The 15475-nt window shown below is 38.2% G+C and overlaps 1 protein-coding gene across 5 annotated transcripts; it reads right to left on the bottom strand.

The window, feature by feature from the left end:
- Positions 1 to 423: 423 nt before the first annotated feature.
- Positions 424 to 15413, bottom strand: LOC130825073 (calreticulin-like). Of its 5 annotated transcripts, none has more exons than XM_057690107.1 (14): positions 15207 to 15367; positions 7900 to 8025; positions 7605 to 7797; positions 7253 to 7511; positions 7089 to 7145; positions 6923 to 6970; positions 6758 to 6844; positions 6587 to 6644; positions 6031 to 6095; positions 5854 to 5952; positions 1484 to 1531; positions 1042 to 1071; positions 884 to 967; positions 424 to 756 (listed from the first exon to the last, which is right to left on the bottom strand). In XM_057690107.1, exons 1-14 carry the CDS (start codon positions 15307 to 15309, stop codon positions 745 to 747), a joined length of 1269 nt encoding a protein of 422 aa, XP_057546090.1. In that variant the 5' UTR covers positions 15310 to 15367; the 3' UTR covers positions 424 to 744. The 5 variants fall into 5 exon arrangements, with proteins under 5 accessions (XP_057546090.1, XP_057546091.1, XP_057546089.1 ...); XM_057690108.1 differs by having other exon boundaries at positions 5854 to 5949; positions 6049 to 6095; XM_057690106.1 differs by having other exon boundaries at positions 5854 to 6095; positions 7900 to 8007; positions 15207 to 15413.
- Between the last annotated feature and the right edge of the window lie 62 nt (positions 15414 to 15475).

Genomic DNA, 15475 nt, shown 5'->3' with positions numbered 1-15475 from the left:
TAAGTACTGATTTGAGAAGTTGTCTTCTTTTGAGAAGTTGTATATGTATACTTGAATTGTACTCCTACGGTATTGTAAGTACTCGTTCTATTGTAGACTTTATTCGTCGATAGCTGCTATATATTTCTGTCAATCATAAATACTACTCTTTTTATCCCTTTTATTTTACACCTAGTGTAAAAATAAATAAAATTTAACAGAGAAAAATTAGATTGAAAACAAGACAAAAACAAATAAAAAATAGAAATAAATAGTTAAATCGAAATAAATTATAATTTCATGAAGAAATTAAAATAATAAGAGTGAATTTGCCAAAAAAAATTACAAAATTAAACAGACTAAAATGGGAACGTATCTCACAACACACGAATGACATGTTAGAGAGTATTATCTAGTGGTCTATGAAAATGCATATTATTTCACTTTTCTCATCTCAAATTAAAAATTCTTATTGCTAAAAATGTGAGAAGCGTCGGATTATATTTACTTGAAATGCAACTAAAGATACAAAAGCTTTAATGTAAATTGGTGTCCTATGATCTCTATAAATATCTTTGGGCAGCCGCTATTATCCACCAAATACGCCGAATGGAATAAACCAAATCCATCACACAAGGCTTTAATGTAAATTGGTGTCCTGCCAAAAACCTATTGCTAAAAATTGACGACAGAAAAATTGCTGGTCAGCTATGAGTAGCCATTAATGTAAATTCTCTTCCTAACAACTCGATATTGCTCCGCTTCTCACAGTTCATCCTGTACAACAAGCAACCAGCATCAACATTAATGTTAGGAAATAGAACATAGTACAGAATCTGTTCTAAGATAATTCATACAAATAGCAAACATGGCCGATTTAGGTATATATATGATTGGAACTTACATGTTTATCCTCTTCCTGATCATCTGATTTATCAGCATCTCCCTCGTCCTTATCAGAGTCTTTAGCATCATCTTCATCCTCCACCTGAAAACAAGCATGCCATTAGCAATCAAACTGATTCATTCTTAACCAGGACTGGATTATCATTTAATACTTACATCTGTATCAGCAGGATCATCCTTTGTTTCCTGTTTTGAAGCAAATATATTGTATCAGAAACAAATTCAACTAGGATGGAATCCCAAAATTCCACAAACTTGAACCCCCAAAAGACCAACAAAACAAAAAGGCAACCAAATGAACTGGTAAAAGCTCATTATAGATGTAATGGCTTAATGCTTAATCCCAACATATATCAATGTGAGATCAACCATAAAATCAAACATTATAATATTTGGTCCTATTTAAGAGAACGATGACAAAAACCACAAATTTTGCAGAGTTATTCTAAGGAACAAAACTAAAGATCCCTTCCTCTCAAAGTTATACCATGACACAGTCCTATTCAAACCACTTCTAAAGGTTATGAGAAAGAAAAGTGAATGAAAAACCATCAATGTGCAAACAAAAATGAAAACAAAAAAATCAGTATGCTCATACCTCCTCTTCTCTCTTCTTCTCAGCCTCCTCAAAAGCAGCCTTCTCAGCCTGCACAATATGAGATATAGAGTCAAACAATTGAACTATAGGGATGTTAAACATGGTGTTATTAAAAAAGTTTGTTATTAGATAGTTTCGTATGTACAGCTTTAGCTAAATAGTTTGTTATACTTATGCCACCTAATCTTTCTTGATTAATTTTCTTAATTCCAATTTTTATATATTAGGTTCTCTACTCTTTCATAATAATAAGATAATAGCCTCTGTTTTCTCCTTCATTTTGCTTTCAATACCAGTTCCATAGTATAACATGGTATCAGATACAAGACATTCTTTCCTTCATATTTTAATATCCGTTGCATTTCTTTAACTCTATCCTATTTTTTTTTTTCCATATCCTCCTCTCTTTCAAGAACACACATGGCTGCTTCTTCTTCTGGTTATGATGATGTGGTCCACATTTCGTCTTCTAATTTTAAACATACGCTAGATTAAACTCAAAATCATGCCAGTTATTTTATTCATCCTTCCTATGCCACTGGTCTTAAACTTGTCTCCACTGTATTTGATGGCACTGGATTTAGTAATTGGAAAAGATCAATGGTCATTGGCCCAATTGCTAAGAATAAAATTGGTATCATTGATGGAACATTGCCTCCACCCCCTATAAATTCAACTGATGATCAAAAGCGTGGGATCGTTGTAATAATATGGTTATCGGTTGGTTAATCACATCCTTGGATAGGTATGTCGTAAGTGTAATGTACTTCAAGACAGTTTACGATATTTGGCTCGATCTTGAAGGACGATTCAACAAAACCTCTTCTTCTCAAATCTATTGCTTGCAAGAAAGGCTCCTTAATTCTTACCAAGAACATGGTATGCCTTTGGCCACTTATTTCACTAGGGTGAAGGCTCTTTGGGATGAACTTGATGATCTATCCCCTTTGGTCGTTTGTAATTGCAATTCCCTAACCAATTTTTTAAATTTAGCAAGATCAACTTGTCATGCACTTTCTCGTGAAATTAGACAAGCAATATAATCAAGTTCGTACAAATTTTCTTGTTACAAGATCTACCTAGCATCCAAGATGAGTATCGCATGTTACTTCAAGAAGAGTGTCATAGGGACCTTAGCACAAAACATGTTACTTCTGAATCTTTGGCTTTTGGGGTGGAGAAACAGAGGTCCTATAATCACGGATTCCACAATAAATCTCAATCTCACGACTGAACAAAGTGCATCACCAGTTCTCGAAAATCCTCTTATTTTTGTGAATATTGCAAACTTAATGGCCACTCCATTGACCAGTGTTTTATGCTACATGGCTATCCCAACAAGTCCAAGACTCCTTCCTCCACTCCTCACGTTGCTGCTGCCTCAACTGACATTGCCTGTTCTCATGATGGTACATCTTTTGGCCTTTCTCGTGAACAATTGATTAGTCTACTGTCTTATTTTGGGAAGACATATCTTTCACTTGATAAGTCCAAAGTTGATTGTTTGGATCAAGATTCGACCGCCAACCTAGCAGGTACATGTCTTATTTCTCAAACTTCCACACATGTTTGGATTGTGGATAGTGCGGCAACCGACCATATATGTAATGATCTTTCTTTTTTCACTAACTGCAAAGATGTGACCCATTTCCATCATCATATTACTATTCCCGATGGTACCAAATTTCTTATCACTAAAATTGGAGACATCAAACTAAACAATAGTTTAACCCTAAAAAATGACTTGTATATTCCTCAATTCCAATTTAATTTAATATCCGTAAGTCAATTACGCAAGAATGGTACAAATTCTGTTATTTTATCCAAAAACTCGTGTCTTATCCAGAACCAATTAATGAGAGGCTCTTTGCCTCTTGGTAAAATGTTCAATGGTCATTGTTACACTTTGGATAATACTTCACCACCCTTGGACTCTACCGCATGCAAATCTCTTCCTTTAGCTGGTGTTGTCACATCTCCAACTAGTATTGAGCTTGCTAAAACATGGCACTTGCATATTGGTCATGCTCCTTTATCCAAAATTACAATTCTTCATCCCGAGATTAATATTAGTCATGCTAAACAACAATTTTTTTGTACCATCTACCTAGATACACGCCAACACAACACAAACGCAGTGTTGATAGTAGTACCATAAAGACTACATTTGCTTGAGTTGTTACATATTGATACTTTGGGTCCTTATTCTCATCACTTATAATGGTTGTACTTTGTTTTTTAGCATTGTAAATGATTACACTAAAATTACTTAGATTTATCTCATAAAAAATAAAAAACAATTGTGTCACTATTTTAGATCAAATTTTTACTCATGTTACTATTAAAATTCACGAATAATGCCAAATTGTTATGAGCTGGTGACATGTTATACATTTATCATCATAGAGGTATTATTCACCAATGTAGGTGTAGTGAAACACCACAACAAAATGGTGTGGTTGAACTCAAACATAAACAGTCGCTTGAAACCTCATGTGCCCTATCATTTTAGTCTAATTTGCCTTCTTCCTTTACTTTGTTTTATGTGTTGCTTACCTTTAACTGTTTTGAGTAATGTCAGTCCTTATGAGAAATTGTATGGTCATGCTCCTAACAACACCCACCAAAGAGCCTATGGATGCCTTTGCTATATGTCTACTTTGAAACAAGGTAGAACCAAATTTGACCCTAGAGCTGAACCTTGCATATTTTTAGGATATCCTTATGCTCAAAATGGATACAAGGTCTACAATATTAGGACTAAAAAGACTATTTCCCTAACACGTTAACCCCATGCCATGTTCCCATCAACACACCTCCCAATACCTTACCTCTTCGTAACCCTAATTCTTCTATTTTACACAATCCCCAAATCACTCATCGCGACATATCTTCACGTGACAAACCCATCCTATCTTCCTCTCATGACACGTCGCCTTGATGCCTTGACCCTACCTCCCACTTTTCTAAACCCTTGCCTTTTGATACACATTCTCCCATACACTTCCATGAAACGCGAATACTCCTTCTGCCACGTCTCCAAATGCCCTACTCCTATTCTCCCTATAAGAAGGTCAACAAGACCTTCACGTGCCCCAACACACTTCTCAAATTATGTTTGTCAATTTAGCAAATTTTGCAATATAGATGCTTTTAACAACCTCCCTGCCTAGTCCAGTATCAGGATACTATCACAAATACTTCACATAAGCATGAACCATCTACATATAAAGAGGTTGTGCAACAACCTACCTGGCATCTTGCGATGCAACGTGAGCTTGAGGCTCTTGCTAATAACAATACATGAGAACTTGTTCCCCTTTCTTTTCATAAGAAAACCTATTAGCTCTCTAGAACACCATAAAGCTCGTCTACTTGCAAAGGGCTACAATCAAAAATGCGGTATAGACTATCAAGAAACTTTTTCACCCGTTGTCAAAATGACAAATGTTCGTTGTCTTCTTGCTCTTGCGGCACACCGACATTGGCCTTTATTTCCATTGGATGTTAATAATACTTTTATTCACGGTGATTTGTCTGAATTTTTTACAGGCTTTAAGCCAAAACATGCAAAATCCGACCAAAGCACATAATTAAGCTCTCCACCACACCTTGAACTACATTGCCAACAATTCCAGCCAAGGCTAATTCCTCAAAGGCTCCGATCAACTCCGGCTCCATGCTTATTTCGACTCTGATTGGGGGGCATGTATGGACACTAGAAAATCAGTTACAGGTTATCTCGTTCTCCTAGGTGATTCTCCTGTTAGATGGAAATCCAGGAAACAGCAAACAGTGTCAAAGTCCTCCTCTGAAGCTGAATATCGCGCAATGGCAGTTGTGGCTTCGAAAATCACATGGTTAGTGCGGCTTCTTGAAGAATTGGGTGTGTCTAACCTTCGGCCAGTCACTTTAGAATGTGAAAATCACATAGAGATCGACTGCCACTTTACTCGAGAGAAAGTCTTGGAGGGTCTAATCCAATTAAGTTATATACTAACTCAAGAGAAACTTGCGGATGTCCTAACCAAGATCATTCCATTAACGAAACTACAATCTCTTATAACCAAGCTTGGCATGTTGAAAACCACCCAAAGCTTACGAGGGGATGTTAAACATGGTGTTATTAGGTAGTTTCGTATGTAAAACTTTAGCTAAGTGGTTTGTTATACTTATGCCAGCTAAGCTTTCTTGATTAGTTTTCTTGATTCCTATTCCTATATATTAGGTTTTGTACTCTTTCATAATAATAAGACTATAGCCACTGTTTTTTCCTTCATTTTGCTTTCAATACCAGTTCCATATCATAACACCAAATGTTGGGATACTGTGGAAGATGATTTTCTCACAATAGAAACAAATCAACTTACATCCTTTTGCTTGCCCCAGGTTTCTTCAGCAAACTGCTTGGCATACTCAGGGTCATCAGTGACCAAGACGTTGTCAAAAAGAGTGCCAGATTTCACCTGAAGAGAAGTCAACAATGTTAACAATGTTCTTACCAATATAGGAAGAAATATATTTTCAAAAACCGGAAAAATTATCTGCCACAACTCAACACCAACATATCTGAGGTTAGGATAAACATAGAGCTCCGAATCACCTTTGAATTCTGAAAAATGAGATCAATATGTTTAGACATCCAATCATACACTTTAGTTCCACATTTCATATTTACAACTAATAATGTACAGTTGCCTTATTTCTATTTGCTACTAAAATCCTATCTATCAATATAAAAACATTAATATAATTTATTACTTAGAATTTAAATGGTTCATATGAATTTATTAAATTAATGTATTCCATTTGAGTTTTACAAACTATTTAAATTATCTTTGTTTGTAAAAGATCAAGAAGTTAGTAATAATCTTTTACCATGCATATTACACAGCAGCATATGCCAATTTAACACATTCATGCATATTACACAGCAGCATATGCCAATTTACTTATATTCACAACTTTCTTGGCCGAGAATGAGAATATATAACATATAGTAATAGGACCTAAATGTAATATGTACCCTGTCTTTATTTGAAACCCCAATATATACTATGTGAAATATATATTATCTGGAATCCAGCATGAGAAACTGCAAACCTGGGTTGTCAATCATGGGTGCCTTCCACTTGCCTTTGTAGTTCGGGTTCTTGATTTTCTACAAGCAAAATTTACAATTTGTTAAATATGCTACCACTTACTAGTCATCATAGTTAAAGATTTAAAATAAAATTAGCACAACAAAATTTTCACATAAAGGAAATTGCAAACCTTTGCCATCCATGGGCCCTTGTACTCAGGATTTGCAATGGTTGGGGCAGTCCATTCACCATCTTCCTCGTCATCCCAATCCTCAGGCTGAAAATCAATTAATTGTCAGCTACATTGATTACAGGGAATAACATAAAACTTCAAACTGATTTCAATACACATTACCTTCTTGGCATCAGGATCAGGGATCTCCTTAGGGATGTCATCGTAACCCTTCATTATTAAGAGACCAATAAGTTCATTGCTCCAACATTAACAAAAATAATCAATTACACCTCATTTCATTCAAGACTACATAGCAAAGAAATAAGCAGCAGAATTACATGAATACCTCTGGTTTCTTGTCTTCAGGATCAGGTATATACTCCTTGTCGTCCCAGTCTTCAGGCTAAAAAAACAAAAAATACAAAAAAAAAGACCACTGAGCATATCTTCTACATCCTACCTAAACGGTGAGGAGATAATAGATTTGGGATTTACTTAGAAACCAGATACCTTCTTAGCCTCAGAATCCTTGATCTTCCTAGGAGGAAGTAGATCCCAGTCATTGTAAAGACTACCAGTTTGTTTTTCCTGGTTGTCAATAAGTATGCTGTAGGTAGCATCTGGGCGAAGAATGAAAGTGTAAACATGAGTCAATTGGTCAGTCTCACAAGGGACCTCCTTCTTGATCAAGTGATTTGTTGCATTGTAGGTAAGAATTGCGTGGACTTTCTTCGTACTGTAGCCACATATATCAGGACCAAACATAATACTGCAACGCCAACAAATTATATATCCCAAGTCAGTGACAATTAATAAACGAATCATGTGGTTCCAGAAGTGTATTTCAACAAAAAAAAATTACCTGTATGGGGTATCCCCACCGAATTTTTTCTGGTCAACTTCGCCACTGAGTAGCTTCATGTAACCACCTCCACAATCAAGTTTCTGTTCATGCTTAACAGAAAACTGGAAAACTAGAGTCTTATCTTTGTTGCTGAATTCAGGGAATTCAGCGGAGATGGCATAGAATCTGTAGTCCTCGCTGGTTTGGATACCTGTAATTCAAAAAGAAAATCGGCTAATAAAATTCAACTAACAAAACACAATAGAAGCCAAAATTATCACACATTTTTAAATACATCACCAAAAAATAATACCTTTGTCATTAACATCTCCATTCCATTTACCGGATGTATAATTCCATTCACCAGCCATGTTCTCGTCTTTCTTCCAGTCAGATTTAACCCACCGATTCTCCCATCCATCTAAGACAATTAAATCCACTGTGTAAAACTATCAATCGTGATGCCTTGATTCTTATATATTGGCACAAAAAGGAGTAGTGAAGCAAATGATTCCTATGTCAATAGTCACCAAAAGAATACAGCATTTCAAAGTACATTAATTATTAAGTATTCTAAGATTCGATTTAGATTGGAAGTTCAGGTCAATTATGATGTTGATAAATTACCATCTAGGAGTGACAAAATTTTATATGGTATCAGAATCACTTGTTGGGACTTAAGTTTTGTTTAATCAGCATTATTAAGCAACACCGAACAGCCCAAATCATCGATCAATAATTTCACACATACATCAATTTTACATTCAAGTGCTACGTCTATGCGTTCATTATTCATAACTACGCCAAGTGGATGTAAACAGCTCACAAGCAACACACAAAGACAATGTTGTTTATGGTGACTCAAACTTGCTAGCACCATTGGAAGAAAATGAGTACGGGTCAGAGGGACCTCCGCGGGGCGCGGAGAATGTTCTGATCAAGTCCGCAGGGCGCGTAATACTCCGCGGGGCGCGGAGCTGGGTCTGTTTCCACTTCGCGGCTCGCGTAGTTTTACACGGGTCGCGTAATTGCGGTTTCTTTTCACGGGAAACGTCTTTTGGGACGGTTACCTTTATTTATGGTCGGTTATTTGTGGTTACTTAGTCCCTAAAACTGTCTTTCAAGTTGGTTCTATTATAAATACACCCTCTTGTTAGCACTAGGGATTCATGATTCACAAATTGAGAGAGATCACAAGAGAGCCATTGTAATTTGTGAGCGTGATTGCAATTCATCTTGTATTCTTTGCGATCATAGTGAAATTATTTGTTCTCGGTGCCGGTGGACGTAGCTATCACATTGATAGTGAACAACGTTAAATTTCTTGTGTCATTTTCTTATTGTTTGCATTGAATTTCTTGTTGTTTCATTGTTGTTCATCAACCTTGCTTCCGCTGTCGCACAACAATTGGCAGCTCAGGTTTTAAGTCCTTGGAGAGTTTTTGAGTGAAATAATGGCTGGAGATTCTACAATAAGAATCGAGAAATTTACCGGGAAAAATAGTTTCGGGCTATGGCAGATAAAGATGAAGGCTCTGTTGAAACAGCAGCAAATCTGGCGTCTGTTGGCTTCAAGGAGTACTACTGCGGGGTCGGATGATGGATTAACTGACGGGCAATTAGCAGTGATGGAGGAAAAGGCTCATTCTACCATTTTGCTAAGTTTGGATGATCATATCATCACGGAGGTCGCTGATCAGGCTACAGCGGCGGAACTTTGGATAAAATTGGAGTCATTGTATATGACTAAGTCGCTGACCAACAAATTATAGCTGAAGCAGCGGTTGTTCAGCCTCCGAATGCAGTCAGGTACTCCCTTACGGGAACATCTTGAAAAACTTAACTCTATTTTACTGGATTCGCGTAACTTAGATGTTAAAATAGATGATGAGGATGCTGCGTTGATTTTACTTGTGTCTCTACCTTCTAGCTACTAGGTTGCACTAAAACGGACACCGACACGGACACGACACAAGCACGGGAAAACGCCAACTTAAAAATGGCGGACACGGGGACATGAAAATGGTAATATAATAAATATATCAAATTAAAGATAATTTTACAATCTTTCAATTGATATATGTAAATAAACACTTTAAAAACATAAAACTCACATAAAATGCAAATAAGTACCAAATAAACAACATGAGTATTTAAAAATAGTCATACAAACCAAATCAAAGAAAACCAAATAAATAGGTAAATTTAAGTTTGATCATCACACATCATCCATATGACATCCATCATCATCCTCCGCTACAAAAGTAGTTTCCAACTCGGGCTCATCGAGAGAAAGATCCGCCATACCAAGACAAATAGAATCTTCTCATTTAAAATTGTAAGTAATCATTTAAATGTTATAAGTGATCATTTTAAGATAAAAAGTATATATGTGAGACCGTCTCATTTAAGAATTAGTGATGAACATAATAATACTAACCAATCAACATAAGTAATTTACAAATTTTAATTGATTGTGGTGCGGTTTGGGGCAACAAATGGTGGTGCGTGGTTTGTGGCCTGCTGCGGTGGCCTAAATGCATGAGTAGAGGAGCAAAGAAGGTGAGGATGTCAGTAGTGGTTGTGGCGCACATATTGAAGGAGAAGGCGGCGATGCTAGCGGCTCTCACATGTGGTGGCAGAGAAAGAAGAGGAAAAAAGAAAAATTTTTTATTTTTTATTTTTTTTAAAAAACGTGTCCTTGACTGCTTGCCGTGTCCCTTCCGTGTCCTTGCCGTGTCTGCGTGTCCGAAAAAATATTAAAATATTGGACACTTCATTTGGCGTGTCGGACACGGATTTTCGCGTGTCCGTGTCCAACACGAGACACGCCAGTCCAGGGACGTGTCCGTGTATTCCAGTCTAGCTATGAGAATTTTGTGGAGTCGTTTGTTGTTGGTAAAGACTCCCCGACCCTAGAAGAAGTGAAGGCAGCACTTCATACTAGGGAAGTTCGTCAAAAAGCTATAGGTGATAACGGGGATAGTGGCAAGTCCCAAGCTGCTGTAGTTAAGGGAAAACCGAAGGAGAACTATATTCGGAGGAAGATTTGGCATTAGTGAGTGCTAAATCTGGGGATCTTTCTGATGATTGGGTTCTAGATTCAGGGTGTTCGTTCCATATGAGTCCACGTTGAGATTGGTTTGACACGTTTGAGTCTTGCAATGGGGGTAATGTTATTGTAGGTAACAACGCACCTTGTAAGGTTACGGGTATTGGATCCATAAGATTGAGGACTAGTGATGGGCGAAAGTTGACATTGACTAGGGTGCGGCATGTCCCTGCTTTGGGGAAGAATCTGATTTCATTGGGTACCTTGGACGATTTTTGGGGTACAATGGAGTGTTTTCAGAGGGGGAGCTGTCCATTTATCGAGGTTCGGAGATGGTACTTAAGACTATCAAGAGGAACACCCTCTATGTCTTTGAGGGTGTCACACTGTCTAGTTCTGCGGTTTGCGCATTAGTATCTCACCAGGAGATGACCAAGATTTGGCACATGAGGCTTGGTCATATGGGGGAGAAGGGGATGCAGCTTTTGTCTAAGAGGGGTTTACTATCCGGGATCAAGGTTTCCAACCTCGAATTTTGTGACCATTGTGCGTTAGGGAAGAAACACAGGTCAAAGTTCAGCAAGGGTGCTCACATTACTGATGAAGTGCTCGATTATATCCATTCAAATTGCTAGGGCCCATCCAGGGTTGAAAGTATGGGAGGTTTCCGCTATTTTGTATCATTTGTAGATGACAAATCCCGATACACATGGCTTAGGTTGCTTAAGTTAAAGGATGAGGCCTTCAAAGCTTTTAAGCAATGGAAAACTTTGGTGGAGAATCGACTGGGTAGGAAGATCAAGAAGCTACGAACAGACAATGGGCTAGAGTTTTGCAAAGAGGAGTTTAATCGGTTCTGTGCAGATGAGGTATTGGTCGGCATCATACCGTCAGGATGACACCACAGTAGAACGGTGTTGCAGAGCGGGTTAATCAGACACTGCTTGAGAGAGTTCGATGCATGCTCTCTAATGCAGGGCTTGGGAGGAGGTATTGGAGTGAAGCTGTGATGACAACTTGTTATATCATCAATAGGAGTCCTCATTCAGGAATTGACTTTAAAATCCCGTTTGAGATCTGGAGTGGTAAGTTGCCTAGTTTCTCTAATTTGAAGATTTTTGGTTGTGTTGCTTATTATCATGTTAGTGAGGGTAAGCTAGATCCACGAGCCAAGACGGGGGTGCTTTGTTGGGTACGGTGATGGTGTGAAGAGGTTTAGGATCTATTCACCTTCGGAGCGTCGGGTCATTCTTAGTAGGGATGTCACTTTTGATGAGAGCACCATGTATTCCAAGAAGAGCTCGAAGTCTTCTGATTTGGGAAAGGAAGGGGAGAACTTGCTGCAGACAGATGGAGTACTTGAGGTACATCAGTAATCCATTGCTGATTTACCTCGAGTGCAATTTATTGATGATGATGCTGAGGTTCCAATGCCGAGTACTCCTGAACCTGAGGGTGTTCCATCTCCTCCTAACTCTGGGGAGGAGGTGGAGCAGTCTAATCAGGGGTCATCTAGTCAATCTGGCACCATTCTTGAGAGGCCTAGACGAGTTATCAAGAAGCCTGTTAGGTTGATTGAAGAGATGGAAGGAATTGCTTTGTTGAGAATTTGACAGGTTATGCATTGATTGTAGCTGATGATGTAGAGTCATATGAACCTGCCACGTATAAACAAGCAATTAGTTGTAGTGAGTCTGCGCAATGGCTTGCTGCAATGGGTGAAGAGATGCAATCTCTTTACAAGAACAGAGTGTGGGAACTTGTGAAGGTACTAGAGGGGAGAAAGCTTGTAAGGTGTAAGTGGATCTTTAAGAAGAAAGAAGGGTCATCTGAATCTGAGAAAGTTCGTTTTAAGGCTAGGCTAGTTGTAAAAGGATTCAATCAGGTAGAAGGGGTCGACTTTGTGGAGATATTCTCACCAGTGGTTCGACATACTTCTATTCGTGTGCTATTGTCAATTTTAGCACATTATGACCTTGAGCTGGAGTAGCTGGATGTTAAGACGACTTTCCTTCATGGCGATTTGGAGGAGGAGATTTTGATGAAGCAGCCCGAGGGATTCGAGATTCTAGGGAAAGAGCACTATGCATGCAGATTGCTAAAGTCATTGTATGGACTTAAGCAATCCCCTCGGCAGTGGTACGAGAGGTTTGATTCTTTTATGGTTTCGCATGGTTTTGATAGGAACTCGTATGATTGTTGTGTGTATCATTGTAAGCAGAATGACGGTTCCATGATTTATTTGTTGTTATATGTTGATGACATGCTTGTTGCCACAAAGAATAAATCGAATATTGCTAGACTTAAAGAGTTGCTTAACTCGGAATTTGACATGAAAGATTTGGGTCCAGCTAAGAAGATTTTGGGTATGAAGATCTATAGGGATCGGGCTATAGGTAAGCTTTTCTTGACTCAGAAAAGTTACATCGAAAGGATTTTGTCTCGTTTTGGGATGGAAAAATCGAAGCCTATAAGTACACCAACATCTATGAGCTGCAAATTGTCTTTGTCCATGTCACCTCAAACTGAGGAGGAGTTGGCGTATATGTCTAGAGTTCCTTATGCCAATGCTGTTGGCTTTTTGATGTATGCTATGGTCTAAACTAGACCGGATATTGCGCACGCAGTCAGTGTTGTGAGTAGGTTCATGGCTCGACCTGGGAGAGAGCACTGGCAGGGGGTGAAAAGGATTTTTCGCTATTTGAGAGGGACAGCTGATATTGGTCTTGTGTATGCAAATGGTAAGGAGTGTTTGGTAATTGGATATAGTGATTCTGATTATGCAGCTGATGTGGATACCAGGAGGTCGGTGACCGGGTATGTGTTTACATTGGGTGGTTCTATGGTTAGTTGGAAGTCTACATTGCAGTCTTCGGTTACGTTTTCTACTACTAAAGCTGAGTACATGGCTTTAATTTCTGCAGCTAAGGAGTCTATATGGCTCAAAGGCCTTGTAGGTGAACTGGGTATCGCACAGGATTTTGCTACGGTGTATCGTGATAGTCTAAGTGTCATTTGCTTAGCTAAAGACCAAGTACACCATGATCGGACGAAGCACATTGATGTCAAGTATCATTTCTTGTGTACTGACAAGAGGGTAAAGGTAAAGAAGATCGGGACCGCTGACCACCCAGCTGATTTCTTTACTAAGTCTATTCCATTTAGTAAGTTTAAACATTGCTTAGACTTGCTAAATATTGATTACTATGTGATGTAGTAGGCCCTTAGGGGCGGTGTTGGGGAGCTCCTGTTGTAGGCATGTTGGCCTTAAGGTGGAGCTTGCCCGGGGCTTGTGATGCAGGTGGAGCATTATGAGTTGTTATACTTGGTGACAAGTAGGTGATAGGTCTTGGTTGGAGACTTGTCGAGATGAATCTTGGTTGAAGATTTATCGGGATGTACGGCTTATGCATGAGCTTTACATCGGGTTTTGGCTTGAGATATGTTCACTGTATGTTGATGAGATCGTTTGCTGAATACGAGTTTTCGTCAAGGTAGAGATTGTTGTTTATGGTGACTCAAACGTGCTAGCACCATTGGAAGAAGATGAGTACGGATCAGAGGGACCTCCGCGGGGCGCGGAGAATGTTCTGATCAAGTCCGCGGGGCGCGGAGCTAGGTCTGTTTCCACTTTGCGGCTCGCGTAGTTTTACACGGGTCGCGTAAATGCGGTTTCTTTTCACGGGAAACGTCTTTTGGGACGATTACCTTTATTTGTGGTCGGTTATTTGTGGTTACTTAGTCCCTAAAACTGTCTTTCAAGTTGGTTCTATTATAAATACACCCTCTTGTTAGCACTAGGGATTCATGATTCACAAATTAAGAGAGATCACAAGAGAGCCATTGTAATTTGTGAGTGTGATTGTAATTCATCTTGTATTCTTTGCGATCATAGTGAAATTATTTGTTCTCGGTGCCGGTGGACGTAGCTATCACGTTGATAGTGAACCACGTTAAATTTCTTGTGTCATTTTCTTATTGTTTGCATTGAATTTCTTGTTGTTTCATTGTTGTTCATCGACCTTGCTAACGCTGACGCACAACAGACAACACAAACGATTCCTTTAAACATTTCGAAATCGTTGAGAAATCTAGTGATCACATTATCACAAGTGTCGCGTAATCGACTAGGAAAAAGATCTAAATAAGCATAATCAACAAAAATCAATGTGAAAACAATTCAATAAAAACATTATTCACAAATCCACTTTGAAAGTCTAAATTTAAGCAATGAAACAAAATAGGTGAAACACCACATACAGATCCACACATAACCGTGTCAATTTCATCAAGGACAATACATAAAAAAAAAAGAAAAAAAAACCCAAAACATTAACTCAATGTCATTTAAAACACTGAAAAACTTTACGATTAAACAAACACAAAATAGAATAACAAGCTCATTTCATCTTTTCAATCAATACAGATCATGATCTAAAGAGCCATCTGAATTCCGCTCAATCTGATAACCGATAGATCTGAAAAACTAACATCAAATTTAGTATTAAATGAACTTATAAAAACAGTCCAACTTTAAGAACTGAGTGTAACAAATTAGCTAAAAGTACCTTCAAAGCGCTCTTCGAAGAAAACTTTAGCATTAGAAGGGGCGAATAAAAAGAAAAGAAGGATGACAGAAACTGAGTAAAGGTTGCGTTTCCGAATCTCCATATCTAATTCTTAGGAGCGCGAGGGAGTGGGGAAGGTGCGAAATGCAGAAATGACCAAATAAATAAAACCAGGAGTGATATAAAATGAAATGGAGTGTATTTCAGTGTTAAAAAAGAGTGTTTCTGGGTAACTTTTTTTTTACACACTTTTAAGTTATGCAAAAAAA

The sequence above is a fragment of the Amaranthus tricolor genome, chromosome 10 (assembly GCF_026212465.1).
Source record: "Amaranthus tricolor cultivar Red isolate AtriRed21 chromosome 10, ASM2621246v1, whole genome shotgun sequence".
Taxonomy (NCBI): domain Eukaryota; kingdom Viridiplantae; phylum Streptophyta; class Magnoliopsida; order Caryophyllales; family Amaranthaceae; genus Amaranthus; species Amaranthus tricolor.
This window is presented reverse-complemented; position numbering and strand designations above follow the sequence as displayed.